This window comes from Anoplophora glabripennis, unplaced genomic scaffold (assembly GCF_000390285.2).
Source record: "Anoplophora glabripennis isolate ALB-LARVAE unplaced genomic scaffold, Agla_2.0 scaffold301, whole genome shotgun sequence".
Lineage (NCBI taxonomy): Eukaryota > Metazoa > Arthropoda > Insecta > Coleoptera > Cerambycidae > Anoplophora > Anoplophora glabripennis.
The window spans coordinates 210,759-227,219 of record NW_019416435.1 but is presented as its reverse complement, the minus strand read 5'-3'; the positions used below and the strand labels follow the sequence as shown (position 1 = coordinate 227,219).

The 16,461-nt window shown below is 30.8% G+C and overlaps 1 protein-coding gene across 3 annotated transcripts in view; it reads left to right on the top strand.

Moving 5' to 3' along the window:
• The first annotated feature begins 541 nt into the window (after positions 1-541).
• LOC108909058 (E3 ubiquitin-protein ligase TRIP12) overlaps positions 542-16,461 on the top strand; it is an 88,787-nt gene continuing 72,867 nt past the window's right edge. For 2 of the 3 annotated variants that reach the window (XM_018713285.1, XM_018713286.1), the window contains exons 1-2: positions 542-623; positions 1,320-1,561. In XM_018713285.1, coding sequence (XP_018568801.1) covers positions 1,403-1,561 — 159 coding nt within the window. In that variant the 5' untranslated portion in view covers positions 542-623; positions 1,320-1,402. Of the gene's footprint in view, positions 624-762; positions 881-1,319; positions 1,562-16,461 lie in introns of those variants that run through there. The other variant, XM_018713284.2, reaches the window with a different exon arrangement.

Sequence of the window (16,461 nt, the reverse complement as noted above, 5' to 3'; positions counted from 1 at the left end):
TATACAGCATTGCCAGCTAAATAATTAAATTCAAAAACACGACCATTCTTACCTTGCGCAAAGTTGTCTAACAAGGACGTCTACCCCACAAGATAAATTCCCGAAAACTAACCGGAGTCCGGAGTCTGTAAAAGGGAATCCTGGGACTAGTATGACGGCGCTCCGCCAGAGACGCCTGGACCGGCCAAATCGATTGTTTTCTGTCTTTGTTACTCGGATCATCTATGCTTTTGCATAATATTACAATTTGTTAATAGAGTTATTACAAACATATTTTTTGAACGATCTTGTATAGAAACCACTTTTTCGACAGAAAATATATTTATTTTTTATATATTTTTTATACTTTGGACGCACTTGTCAAACGATTCAAAAACGAAAATTTCGGTTATTTGTTATTAATTATCTAGTTGGCGCTGAAATTCGGATTTCTAAATCAAATTCAAGTATTCTATGTCAATTTTGTGAGGTGTCCGTGTGGCTAAACCATACTACTAAACAATAGATGGCAGGAGATTAGTTTATTATTGTAAAACTCACTTATCACACTAAAACAGGATAATAATGGTGCATTATGGATCATATGTTTTAGTGAACCATTTTGTGATGAAATTATAACCAATGTAAGTGATTTTGTTATATTTTTCCCCCATTGTAATGATTAGAAGTTGTTAGTTTCTGAAACTGGTTTTTAAGAACAGGTTCTGCTTATTTTTGTTTGGTGTGATCGGGATTTTTTAGTCCATGGTTGCTGACTGTAGAGCTGTGTTGCAAAGTTGACAGTGTAATAAAGTTAATGTCGTTTTAGGAAATTCTTAATTATATTAATATTACAAAACACTTTAAAGAAAGAAATATATAAATATGAAGTATAATTTCGGTAGGTTTAATATTCATTGTTATGTGACGGTTTTTACACAAATTAACATCTGTAGTTGGCAAAGTCGTTGATAGTTTTATTTCATTTTGATATCCAATGTCGTATTTTATGCCCATGAAATGGATACTCGTCCTTTGTGTATAAAATAAGTCTCGTAACTTGCGAAAATTGTTGAGTCTATTTAATTTTCTATATTTATTTTTAGCAGTATAATTAAATAAAGCAATTATGCTAAGAAATGTTCTTAAAAACCTTAACAAATTAAATCCGAGCCTACGAAATTTGACATGCATGCATATTATAGATGTTTATTATTTCTTATAAATCCCTACAATTAATAACGTGGCTGTAACGATTTTTAACACAATTGATTTTTGCAAAAATGTCAAGTCTCAAATTGTCAAGTGTGATTAATAAATCTGAGGTATGACTTTTGCAGCCCTGCATAAAAACATAAGAGCAAGTTGAATTACAAGGGAATGAGTGTCACTGGTAAGTGGAGGAGCTTAGAACGCTTCGTCTATGGCAGATCCAGCTAACACACTCGCTGCTGCCAGCACTAGCCGCCGCAAGCGTGTGCTGCCAACGCAGCCACGTTCTGAGGCCAAGCGCCTTCGGACTTCCTCTCAAGAAGATCACAGTCCTGAAAGTAAACCTACGGTTTCCAGGAACACACACAAAGTAAGTTCTGTGCATGCTATATTAAGAAATAAGTTAAAATACCTGTCAACATAATGTATGTACATTATTTATTATACTGAACTGGTAGTTTTACGATAAAGATCAGCTAAAACTTCATATATATTATTTTTAAATGGTTCAGCTATTGAAGTGCTAAACATTTCCTTCTTGATTATAGAGATTCGATATATTTTTATCAAATAATAATTTAGTTTTACTTTAATTCGTCTTGTCTTTTGTAACTACCTTCTTATTGTTTCTGGTATAGATTGTTGAATGTCCTAAGAATTACTTGCAACATGTTACACACATATTCTGCAGTTTTTGGAAAATCAAAGGGTTTTACCACAAAACTAGTTTGCACGTCATGTCCATGTAACAGAATAACATTGATTCAAAGAATCTTAAATATACATTGTTATGGATATATTCTCTCATAAACATAATAAAATTGAATTACATTTTATTTCTCAACATATAATATATATTTTTTAAAGATGTTAATATTTAATACAATTTAAAAATGATTTATTTCACCATAATAATACAGGGTGCCCCACATAGACATCCACAAACTTTAAAGGACATACCTCGGCAAAAATAAGCAAAATGTTTTATAAAAACTAATGGTGGCTTGCGATAATAAAAATGATCATATTTTGTTAATGAAGCATGGAATTTAGATCATTGTTTAGGGAATGATATCTTGGTCCACATAGAGAAGATCCTTGATGAAAAAATTTCAAATGAAATTTGCAAATTAAAAAATAAAGTCGGGGTTGCCAACCCTGAGATGTCGAAAAGGGTTGAGGTATGTTTCATAATCAGCTGGTAGATATGAACAGTTTCGCCATGTAAGCCTAGAAATCATCCCTTAAGAAATGGTATGGGTCTCACTCTTGATTATCAAAATACGACCACGAACCATCACTAATACAAACCTTAATTCAGAAATGTACCATTTCCGGGATATAGGCCTTCAAATGTTTTGGGATATTTTTTAATATTCCAGAAATGCATAATGATAGATATTTAATAAAATTAAATACAATAATTCCCACACTTACAAAACAATGCTAGTAATTCTGCATTTCAATTGTAGATTGTATTGTAGATATAAAGAACCATGCCTTTTCTTATAGCTTAACTTTTACGCATAGGTACAACATTTTCTCAAATATATCTGTAAAATTTTAGTATATTCTTAAACTTTGAATTAATTGCATAACAGTATTTAAAGTTTCTTTTTGTTTTACAATAAAAACTATTTTTATTTTGTTCAATGTATTTTAAAGGTTATCACATTAAACCTGGGCAAAGTTGATATACAAAAATAGCAATAAATAAACATTGAACATAAAAAAATATAGAAACGTAAGTAGTTTAATATTTTCACAGCTTGAATGAAACAAAATTACCGAATACTGTGAAGGTTAGTATTTTTTTTTGGTAAATGCTCTCTATCAGATTACAAACAAAGTTAAGGGAAGTGACGTGAAGGTGTAAAACTTTTTTTTTTTGTTCTAAGTGACTTAAGAAACAAAAATTATGATTGATTTCAATGAGGATTATTGTACATACTTTGAAATGTGTATATTTCAGAACAGGTATGTTATCCTCCTTAATTGCTATAATAAATAAAAGAATCCGTCATCATACACAACTCCCCCTTCTTCCCTCGCTCCTCACTTTCTTTTATTTGAGTAATTAATTATGAATCTGAATAATTTGTGTAGGTACAACTTTTGAACAAAATACACTAGGGATAAGTGTTATCTGAACTAGGAAACAGTGTTACTGCAATACTATTCATTTGCTCTGCTGAGGTGCTTTCATTTTGACCAAGATAGTAGCTAGTTGCAGCTATTGCAACTCGTATAAAACCCTGTGTTTGATTTAATAAATATTCTGCAGTGTTTGTCACTCAAGGTTGCTCCCCCATTTCCTCTGATGCACTTACCTAATTTTTAAGTAATGTTTTGAAACCCCAGAAAATATTTGTGGCTATGTTGTCTTAGTTGTCATCATAAATCGTAGTTGTGTGACTAAAACTCGAAATATATTGACTGTAGAGATTGTTACGAAAAAGTATTATTGTTTTTCGCCTCTTAAACTTAAAATAATTTCAGCATCAGGCCAAAGAGGATATCATGGATGTCACCTCACCAACAACATGCAACCTGACAAAAATATCCGTTTGTTTTGATGAGCGTGTTGCACTTAGCAACTAAAAATTTTTCGCCTAGAAAAACATACTCGGCAAAACGAATGCAGACCTTGTAACACCCTCCCAACACAAACTATTATTATTAACTTATCTGTCACTGATATGGGTTATGTTACTACCATATGATGTCACGTACATATAATTGTTTCAAGAAACAAAATATTTACTTTTATATTGGGAGAATATACTTTTTAACTTAAAATATTTGGTTCTTCAATAAACTGTAAATAAATATTACTCATCCTATATAAATAATATTTAAATAAACCACTGTCATTAAGTGAAGAGAATGTAGATAAAAAGTAGATGTGTAATACTGTTGACTAACTTCCCTTAACTACTCTTTTTCATAAAGAATGTGCAGTTTTTCGTCCAAGTTATTCTAATTTCATTTGAGATTTTGTTAAACCCTTCCATCAAAATTATTAAATTATAATAATTATTAAAATTTTAAATATTAAAAAATTGCTCCAAAGCAGTAGATACATTTCCAGACTAGATTTATATAAGTATGTAAAACATTTTTTATTACTTACATCTAATGAATATTATCTTAATATTTTATTATTGAAAAAGAGTAGTCTTTTTTATCATTTCCATTAAAAAATTGTTTTGTAAATTTATTTGCGTTTTTAAATTCTCCTTGAATAGCATCATATGATTTCATATTTTTATTCACACATCATTGTGACATTATATTTAAATATACAGGGTGTTTCTATTGTAATGAGCAGGATTTGAGCAGTAACATGTTATTTCCAACATTGTAAGTAACATCCATCTTTCAGTCCGAAAATGCTTCCTTTTGGTAAATGTTAATATTATAATGACTATGTTTGCAATGATACAATAAAAACATGTTTTTTTCTTATTTACAATAAAAACTAGTTTTTATATGAAAAATAAAAGTAAGTTTTTATATGAGCACTAATCTATTTTATTAGAAGGATTAAATATATGGTTTACAAAATGAATATGATTTTAACAAATTCATAAATACAAAAAATGTAAATTGTTTTACAGATCTTGCATTGCACACTTTTTTTAACATTCCAAACACGTTGGAGTGCTGCATAATAGTCATTTATAGGCAGTCATTCTCTTCTTTTTAGGAGTACGATATTTACATGTTTTTCGCTTTTCCAATTTGTTGGTACTAATGCCTGAATGCTCGCCATTATCATCTATTTGGATATTGTAGTTTATTATTTGTGAAATTATTTTTTTTAAATCTGAAGGGTGATTGGGAATGTTCAATCTCCTCTCAATGTGTGCTCGAATTAGACTTATAGCTAAATTATATATATAATTGCAGTTATCTTCATTTTGTTTTCCAGGAACAGTATTATAAATAACCCGGGTGTTTGCACAACTTACTTCTATCATATTATAAAAGATACATAGATAGAGGCCACCTTCTCGTTCTTCGGTTTGGGAAATAATTTGCAATCTTCTGGTCAAGAGTATCCACACCGGATTTTGTGGAATTGTAAAAGCTAATTATTTCTGGCTTATTATTTGTCATATCTGTAGATTTTAAGTGGTGCATAGATGATACTAGCAGAACTACTTTTGAGTTTTTAGGAATGCATGACAACAATGTATAGTCATTTGTAAATGCATACATTGTGGAACTGACAGGACAGCTCTTTCTTTGTGAATCTGAAATTGTGGTGGTATCTCATGCTTGTTTTTTTTTTGGAGTCCCAACATAAGTGAGACCTCTCTTTTTTTAGTTCCTTCAGAATTTCCAGAGAAAAAGACCAATTGTTGGCAGTGACATTCCTATTTGAATTGACAATAGGTTTTACTAGTCGGAGAACAGGTTTACCAAATTGTTTATACCATCTATCTTTTCCACTATAGTATATGTAAGCATTATAAAGATATGAATTTTTAGCATCGGCGATGCACATTATTTTTATGCCGTACTTTGCAGGCTTATTGGGTATATACATCCTGAAAGGACATCTACCCCTAAACGCCAATAACATCTCATCTATGCAGGCATCAATACCAATAACATAATTATTTTGTCAATTAGAAATAAATTTCTCAAAGATATAGGATACGGCAGCAGCGGAATTGTTTTCTTTTCTGACTTGCCTAGTATTAGCATCATGAAAGCGTAGAGCCGATAAGAGTGTCTGACCATGCTTCAGAAATATTATTCCTCAAAATATTGATCGTCCTGCAGGATTAGTTGTAAAAAGTGAACATAAATCCTCTTTTCTAGACTTGAATATAGAACATAACATCAGTAAACCTATGAAGGCGTCTATTTCCACGTAATTCGTGTCGTTATAATTTGGTGATTGATTTTCTTTCAGTTTCAGTCGCATAGCTTGTAATTTATGATTTGTATATGTAACTATTGCAGATATAATTATTTCATCGAATAGCAACCTCCATACATTTTCCGATGTACAGTTTCTCGCTAGATTATTTGCTCTTCCTTGCAAAGCAGGTATTTTGTTTCTAATAAGATTATCATTTAAAGTTTTTCTAACATTTGTAGGTTTAAAGCCATCATTTGAAACATCGACCCTTTCCATAATAATGTAAAGGAAAATTGTCATCTGTATCACTTTCCTCTACTAGATGTTCTTTATTTTCTTCACTTTCTCTCGTCACCTGTTGCTGTTTATTTTGACCGATTTGTTGAATTTGTTACTGATTTTCTTCTTCGTCTACGCTATAGTCTATATTGTATCGTATTCATCATTTAGTAAGTTGTCATCTTCAGTATCAGAAAAATCTGAATTCTGATTGAATTCTACATGGTCAGCTTCTTCTACGACAGACTCATCAGAAAAATATATATTTTGTCCACTTACAGATTTTAATTTTCTTATGTTACCCTTAATTATCATTAATAATTTGTTATTGTAGTGTATAGGGTGGGCCAAATTCGCCTTTTACCCTAGTTTCTTATCGAGTTTGTCTTTCGGCCATTTTAATTTTCTTCAAAAGAAGCCTACTGTAATTTCAAGTTTTACTGGAAAACCATGCAACCTAGTATAAACATTGAAAGACAGTTTTTCTTAAAATATCTGAGGATTCTAAAACTAGAGGAATATTGACACATCTGCGTGTCAATATTTTTTTAAGAAAATAGTAAAATACACCCGATAAGTAAGTACGCCACTGGTGAATTTATCAACGTGTTTTCTTCATCTTTATTAATTTGTGTCTTTAAATATTATTTGGTTTATACATAGAACAGTTTTGATAATTTCTAAAATTAAATCAGTAACTTATAGTGTTATAACAGTTAAATATTTTATTCCTGCCGTATTTTTCCAATATCTACAATTGTGAATTAAAGTTTAGTAATGCTAATTAGTTAAAACAATTCTAAAATTATCTCAGTAGATATAAGCAAATAAACCTATTGTACAAAGCTCAAAATGATGCAAAGCAATAATGAAAGTATTAATATAAACAAAACATTTTGTTCAGTAACCAGTTTGAGTCCTCCAGTCAGTATTATACATATAATACTTACTAATACATAGTACTACTAAGATATTATTAACTAATATAGTTAATAATATTGTAAAGTCTTTCTGAAGTCAGTTGAACATCTATAAAAACGGCTAGCAATAAAATTTAATAAGTTTCATAGGAGTCCCTAAAAAAGTTTTCTACTAAAGGTAGAAAATTATAAAAATTTATAACGAGCGTTCAAATAAAAACGTGGTCAAGTTGGTTCTGAAAATTTGGACGTAGGGCGTAGCGTATAGCAAATGAACTTAAACGTCATCTGTCAAAGCGCTATATCGCCGCTATCAATTTGAATATTTTCGTTTTAAAAAGCGTTTAAAATGGTGTTTTCTCAAGAACAAAAAGTGTTTATCATAGAGTCCTACTTTAGAAATGGACGCAAGATTGATGGAATATGGAAGTATTCTATTGAGGAATGTTTCATAGAATTTCAAAATCAATTTCCCGGCGTTGTTGAGTACAAAATTTTTCAAAGTGCAGTTCAGCGTTGTGTTAATGTTTTTCGTGAAACGGGCAGTGTAACAAGAAAAGAAGGAAGCGGCCGACCTAAAAAGCGGACTGAAGAATTAAAAGAAAATGTCCAACAAATAATGGAAAATGCGCCAAGAACTTCTGTACGTGTTTTATCACAAATGGTGGGAGTATCAGTCGGTACCTGCCACACAGTGTTAAAAAAAGATTTGCGTTTGTTCTCCTATCGTTTAACTTGTCAGCAAGAACTTCATGAAGTTGATTTTCCGCGACGGGCTGTATTTTGTGAATGGTTTTTAAACAACTACGGTGAACTTCATAATATCACCTTTTTTTCTGATGAAGCCTGGTTTCATTTAAGTGGTTACGTAAACTCACAGAATATGAGAATGTGGTCTTCTGAAAAACCAGATAACTTTTTTGTCGAGGGCCCTCTACACGCTCAAAAAATTGGAGTTTGGTGTGCTCTCAATCGAAGGAGGATTTATGGACCTATTTTTTTTAATGGTACTCTTACTGCGCAAAGGTATAGAGAAGAAATTATCGCTCCTTTTGTTAACCAGCTGGAAGAAAACGAAATTACAAACTTTTACTTTCAACAAGATGGCGCAAGGGCACATACGGCAGGCGAGACGATGAATATGTTGAGGGAAGTTTTCCAAAATCGACTAATAAGTCTCAATGCTGAACATGAATTTCCACCGAGGTCATGTGATATTACGCCGTGTGATTTCTTTTTGTGGCCTTACCTTAAAAACACTATTTTTGAACTGCCTATTCCTGATTTAAACCATCTGCAGGCTCGACTTATAGACAAGATTCGTGAAATTAACAATACCCCGAGCATCTTAGAAAATGTCTTTAATTCTTTGAGGAACAGGTGTGAAAAGTGCTTGGAACAAGGAGGGGGACACTTTCAGCAGCTGCTTTAATTTATTGTTATAACAAGGAGGGGGACACTTTCCGCAGCTCCTTTAATTGTTTGTTATTGTTATCACGATTATTCTTTAAAATAAAGTTATATAGTCATTAACGTTATTGAAACTGACAGCTGCTATACAGCTCGTTGAGAAATGAGGTTAAGTTGGTCGCTATAAGCTACTCCCTACGTCCAATGTGTCAGAGCCAACTTCGACCACGTTTTTATTTGAACGCTCGTTATATAATGTGTAGAAAATTTCTATTATATGTTCATTTGACCAACAACATATTTTAATTATTTATGTCATCAAACAATTTTATTATATTGATGGTAAATTTTGTTTCTGTTTCTTTTCAAAAAGTCTCCAAAATGCCATGTAACAATATTAGTAAACAAAACATCCCTCTTATTTCTCCCTTTCTCGATTGTAATATGAATGATTAATAGAAGGTGTCTCTAATTAAAATTACCTGAATCACACCAAATTCCGTATTGCTGCACTGCACTGCTAGGCCATTTATTGACAACTGAATGTATGGCCAGGTACCCCAGTGCGGCTGTGTTTGTGCCGCGTTTACCCGCGCGCTCATTCTTCAACTGGGCGACCAGATCTGTATATGGCTAAATAAAAATCAGAACAAGTTTTTCAAATATTTCCGTGCCGAGTTGTGTCAGCGACCAAACCTAATACATACTACCAACCTCTTGGTTCTTCAATTCAGATCGTAAAGACTTTACTGAGTACATCACACGCAAAATATACATACATGCATGTTGTAACACCTACATTGTGACAAACTTATGAAGGATAATTTATAGACTAAACCAGTAACTCCAAAATGGTAAATTGTTCAGGAGACTCATAAAATTGTTCAATCAGTTTTTGAACATGCTTGGTTTTGTTTTTACATTAAAAGTAAAAACTGAAGTAGGTAAAACAATAGTGAAATTGGTACTTTTTGTTTATCTAATACCAAAAATGTAAAAATTATCAATGAAAATCAAGAGATTAAAATTTACTGAAATCAGAACACTCATAATTTTTTTTATTATCATAAACAGAAATAACCAGTAAAGTCAACACTTTTGGACACTACATATGTACTTTATTATAAAAGCTATAGTGTATACTGTCATAATAATCTTTATGTAGGCAGTTTTTCTAAGATTGTACATTCTATTTAATAAGTAACTTACTTTCATACATCACTGAGGTTACTGTATTGAACCCTGAACTTTTTCTTAATTTCCCAGGTTCTGATGTCCAAGTCAACATAACTGTCTTTAGCCTTAACTTCATCTGCACTTTCTAAAAAGGTTGCTCCATGGTAATATTGAGAGAGTTCACAATATTTATTAACGAATTAGATAAAATATTATTCCTATTTTGTGAGGTGGTTAGCAGAAACTATTTATTGATTTAATTTCAAAAAAAAGTAAAATTGCGGACATTTGGCTTTGCAAGTAATGCTGACCTTCAGATCCATGCAAAACACCTTAATTTTGATTCTTTGTCTCTGGAGATTTCGTCTTGGCATTATTTCTTTTTCTCTTAGTTTTCGACTTATTCCCTCTCAGGTAAATTTCCTGTTCTAAGTCACATATTTGTTATATTCATCCTTTTTGGAAGAAAAGAGTGAAATAAATACTCATTTCCTCAAACATATTTGAAAATGTTGCAATTGATAGTGGATTTGTAGCCTGTTTGATACACCAGGTTTTATAACATTTATACATACAATGATTCTTTTGTGTGCCAGTTTGGTGTTAACATTAAATGCTAATACTTATACACTGAGTGTTACTTGATGTATGGGATTTGCTTTTTTTTCACAATTGGACTTAAGGGAAAAATAAATACATATTTTTATATTAAATTATTACACAGTTGCTGGTTTTTATGGAGTAGCTGGGTTAGATCTATGTTTAATAAAAATGTGAGTTTGTAATGACCTGGAAAACCGGGAATACCAGGAAAAGTCAGGGAATTCATTATTCTTCATAAAAAACATGGAATAGTCAGGGAATTTTAAAAGTATTCACGAAAGTCAGGGAATTTGATGTTTGCAACTGGAAATTTTGTGAAAACCGGGTCTGGATTCTTGATTTGTGATTTTGAAACTTTTATAAGAGGTTCTTTGGATATAAAAAAGATTATGGAGTCCAGTCTAGAAAAAGTTTAATGCATAAACACCAATTAGTGTGTAAAAATGATATGCAAGTACCTGATTTTTCTTTTATAAGTAAGGGAAAACCTGGAAAAGTCAGGAAATTCTATATTAATTTTGAACTATGAACCCTGCTTATGGGATTTGCTGATTAAGGTGAGAAATTATTCTTCTCATCTGAAGGAATAAAGGAAGAAAATAAGAAAATTATCTTGTTTAAATGGCAGTAAATATTAATTTCTCGAATTTAATGCTTTAGTAAGAGAGTATTGCTAAAATTTTTTCGATTTAAATGTGAATGTAATGAAGTAAAAAAAATAAAGCCATATTCTTTCTATGAATATTATTAGCTTACTAAGATATCAGTATTCTAGATAAAAGATAAAAATCTAAGATAAAAGTATTCTTAGTAAAATATCTCCAAATGCAAACAATGGAGTTAGTTCTCTATGTTTATATTTATTTAATGCATACCTCTACTACTACATCAGAGAATATAACACTTTTACATCACACAATTTGCATGTTAAACCATTGTCAAACATTGTATCGTTACATTTATGACAAGTAATGCCTAAATACTAATGAAACCATTTTTGTATAAATTGAGATACCACTTAACCAAGATATGTATTTAGATCAGCAATATTCAAACTTTTTTATTCACAGGCCCCTTTAAAAAAAATTTACCCTCATTTTAAGTCTTAAATATAATTAGAGTAGGAGTAAATGTATGTGTCTAAGTGTCTACATTACCAATAGTACAATATCTACATTATAATTTAGACAGATTAATTGATGGTTCATGAAAAATCTGGGTTTGCTTATTAATAAATAGATCTTTGGTACATGGTAAAAACGTAGGCTTCTAAATTAAGCTAATTACAGTTTTTATTTTTTAATTGAACAAATACTGAAAATGAATGGAACTGTTTAATCCTTATTTTCTTTCTCCTTTATTCCTTTTTGTTTCTATTTATTAAGAGATGATCCTAAGAGATCCCTTTGCATACTCCTTAAGACGTCTTCACATACCTCTAGAGGTGCGCATACCCTGGTTTAGGCCAGCTTACCTATCTTAAATGTTATAATTTATATAGTGGTATAGTTTACTGTGCAGAACATTCAGGCTGTTACAAATTCGTTTCTCACTACAGGGATTTCGGAAACAGCATGAGATACGAATTAGCTTTAAATGGGGGCAAAGTTACGTAATCAGGGGACCAACATTATGCCTCTAAAAAATCAAAGCTAACATGGCAAATTTTAGAAATATTTAAAAAAAAATTTTGAAGTATGTTTTTGTTTCATTTCAGCCGTGTTTGAGGTGATATTAAAAAAAGAAGAACACTATCTCATGGCTACTTTTTGCACTCCATCGAATGGTATAGTTAATTTTCACATGTAACGTTTCGTCTTTCCAGGACCATCATCAACTTAATTTTTTTTAAATACGACCGTGGAAATTTTATTACATTTTTTGCAAGCGTTCATGATCCCCAATACTGTACTGTCTCAGCCTAGTTATTTAAACTATTACCATCACACGTTACAATAACACATTATTAGAGTTTTCGCGTGCCCATAATTATTTCTAGGATTCTCGAGTGCTCAAAATTCAAACAAATTCCAATCTAAATTTTTTCAAGATATTCATACATGCTTTTTCACAGTTGCAGTTACAGGTATAATCAATTCCGATCTTATTACTCTTACTGTGAAATGTATTTGGATAAATATCCTGAAGAAGAGCAGCCTCATCGAACATTATTTCAAAAAGTTGATCGGAGTTTGACTGAATTTGGAGCATTTGAGAAACCTAGCAATAAATATGAAAACGGGATAGAAGAAACTGAAACACAAACTGTTTTAGATAAGGTTTATTTAATTTTTTTTAATTGTGCTAGATTAGTAATGACCCACATAAATCGTGAGAAATAGCATTGAATAGACACAATCTTTACAAACCCTTTAAAATACACATTTCTGATTACCTAATTGCAATAATTGGTTGCGTCAGCAATAATTACAGAATCGCCCAAATTTTTTACATGAAGTTATACATATAGACAGATGAAAGTAATTTTTCTAACTGTGGTATTTTCAATAGAAATATAGAACACATCTGGTCAATACAAAATCCAAGAGAAAACAGCCCTATAAGAAACCAAATGAAACATTCATTAAATTTATGGGCCAGTACTTTTGGAGACCACATTATAGGACCTTTCATCTATGACGACAATTTAAATGGTGATAGATATCTCAATTTTCTGACTAAGATTTCGAAGCATACATATCTGAATATTCATTAAATGTATTACCACACGTATGATTCCAACAAGATGGTGCACCGCCACACGACACTAGAAATATCAGGGGTTTTCTAAATCAAGAATTTTTCTAACAATGGATAGGAAATGGTGGGATAGTCGAGTGATCAGCACGTTCACCTGTTTTATCCCCCCTTAATTTTTTTATAGGGAACGTTGAAAAATAAAATTTATAAAAAAATTCCCAACAACATAGAAGAATTGTAAGCAAATATCTTGAATAGATTTAAGTCCCTCAGAAGAAGAAAGTACAAAATATTGCGAAATGGATAGATTTTTGTGTAGAAGAAAACGAAAATGTTTTTGAACATTAACTGTAATTTTTTAAAGTATAATATTCATTTGAAGTCTTGGGTGGTCATATACATTTTTAAGAATTAATTTGTGATAATAAAATTAAAATTGTTTTAATTTTGACGCAATAACTTATCGAGTTTTGTATGACCAGGTAATAGTTTAAATAACTAGGTGGATTTCACAGGGTCTAACAACACTTCGAGTGTATGATAATTCAATAAACACAGAAATCTAAATAAAAAAATTAGATAAAGTTGGAACGGATACATTGAAGATTAATTTTTCCAGAAAAAACGTCTGAATCTGGTTCGGGCTGAGGCAATACAATATAGGAGGTAGGAGGTCATGAAGACTTGCAAAACATGTAATAAAATTATCGTTGTATTTAAAAAAATGAAGTTGTGATGGTCCTGGAGAGACGAAATGTTATATATAATAATCGACTATGCCATTCGAAAGAGGGCAAAATTTTTTTATGAGGGTGTTCTTCTTTTTTCAATATCACCTCAAACAGCTGAAATGAAACAAAAACAGATTTCCAAAATTCGTTTTTTTTTCAAATATTTCAAAATCTGATCATGTTAGCCTTGATTTTTTCGAGGCATAATGTTGGTCCCCTGATTACGCAACTTTGCCCCCATTTAAGCTAGTTTGTATCTCTTACCGTTTCCGAGGTCCCTGTAGTAAGAAGCAAATTTGTAACAGCCTGCATAATTAAGTTTTTCTGGAAAAATTGAAGTTAAAAAAAGTTAAATTTTAAATACACGTGCACGATTTTTTAACAGAAAATTTGTTGAGAACCACTGACCTCATGTAATATGTACGCATAAAAGGATCATCTATACAGTGTGGCCGTGTTACTAAGAACTGTTAAACTCTAGCTTTTTTTTTAAAATAAGAAAAAGTTCGGTTATGTTTGTGAAATAAGAAAACGGTTAAATATTTTATTAGACCTATGATTCCCAAAGTGTAACTCGTGACCCCTTGAGGGATTGCGGAAGAAGTTGCAGGGGGCCGCTAAAGGTTTTCCAAAAGATATAAACAATAATTTATTTTACGTTTTAAAAAATTAATCATTACAAAAATATGTGTTTATTTTTCATAACCTAATTTCTTAAATCTTCAAGTTCTCTGTTTGAAATACATAATTCTATCGTTTTCCAATTCTAGGTTATTTCTCAGTTTCACTTTGATAAGTCATCAAGATAAAATAATTTTGCTCAATATGTCACAATGCAAATAGCTTCAAAAATGTTAAAACATTTTTTGTTACCTAAGGCCACCATTGCTTTCCTTTAATTCAAAGTGATCTGAACTGAGAATTGCCTTTAATTTACTTTTAGGCCATTTAAATACAACTTTCCAAAACTGGATTAGTACCCATCTTTTATAATCGTCAAGTTTCTTCTGGAAATTATTCAAAAATATTTCAAATTGAACAAACTTGATCTGTTGTAAAATGAGGTAGTTACAAATTCACCCTTATGTTTATATATGCCTGTATTCTCAGACAACTGTGTTGTTGACAATTTCTTAATTCGAATAAAACAAAAGCAAAACATGTCGAAAACAGGAATATCAACATATACGACATACTGTATATATTTGTATGTAACGTACTTATTAAAGCAAAGATCTGATCTCAGAAGGAGTCACAATTTAATTTTGAGAACCAATGTTTTACACAGTGTGTCAAAGTAATACTGAAATATTTTCATAAAAATGTTTGTCATCCTATCCTTACAATTGTTATCCCCACCAATAAACTTTCTATGAACATAAGGTTTTACTGAGGGATGGAACACCTTAAAAAATGTGTACATCATACATAACCACAGTGGTAAAATTTTTCCCATATTTCTTTAAAATTTATATTAACATGTTCAATTTGCCTCATATTTGTTACCAAGATACAGCAAAAGTGCTAGATGGTCAAACCATTAGTTTTTCCTATATTTGTGAAAGCATAAACAGCTTTATATGAGGTATTTCTTAGTTCTTTCTACCAATTCATGATTCATGTATAAAATTATAACATTTTCATTGGACAGATCATAGATAATGCAATTTTAAATATATCCTGTTATAGCTATCTAGCTTAACTGAAGTCGGTGCTGTGAAAATCAATTTTTACTACCCTTTCCTAGGTATATTTCAGAAAGAGTCAATAATTATATATCAGAATAGTAATGCAAATTGAGCTTCTACGTATTATAGATATATTTACTGTTAGACCTAAAAAATATTGGGCCTATATTATAATAAAAGAAAATATTTTCAGGTAGAAATATTCAGTTAATTTTAAAAAAATGATAATGTATCAGTTACAACAGAATAATTAAAACAATTCATTCTCAATAATGATGACAAATAATAAAATGATTTTCGTTATTTCATCTGGAGTTATTTCATCTAGCAATATGATACATTCATAATAGATATGCATGTATGTAGAATTGATAACTACGAAATTAAAAATTAATAAATGTCTGAAATACATTTCATGTTTTCTGGAATACAAATTATGTTTTCTAGAAAACAATTTATGCTTTCTGAAATGACACTTTCTATAAAATGCAATGAACACTTTCTGTACACTGTCCAAGTGGGTAGAATACTACTAGACCAGGCGGTATCTGTTTTGGCTTGGGTGAATCGTATATCCACGGAGATTTTTGGCTTTTTGCCTTTCAAATATCACTAGAAATGAAAATTTTTCTATGCGCATAAAAAGAAACGTGGGCTTAACTTTTGACGGCACAATATGTTAAAAAAATTGGAAAAATGTCATATTTTTCTTCCTATTTAATTATGTATCTTTTTAAGAGTTGATTTTAGGCGAAAATGGAAGAGGAAAAAAATGTTTGTAATTAAATTATTTATAATACATGGTTACAAATCGAATGAATCATGATTATTATGGTAAAAATCGAAAAAATCACAAAAATGGGGTTAAAAAACAATACTTTTTAGGG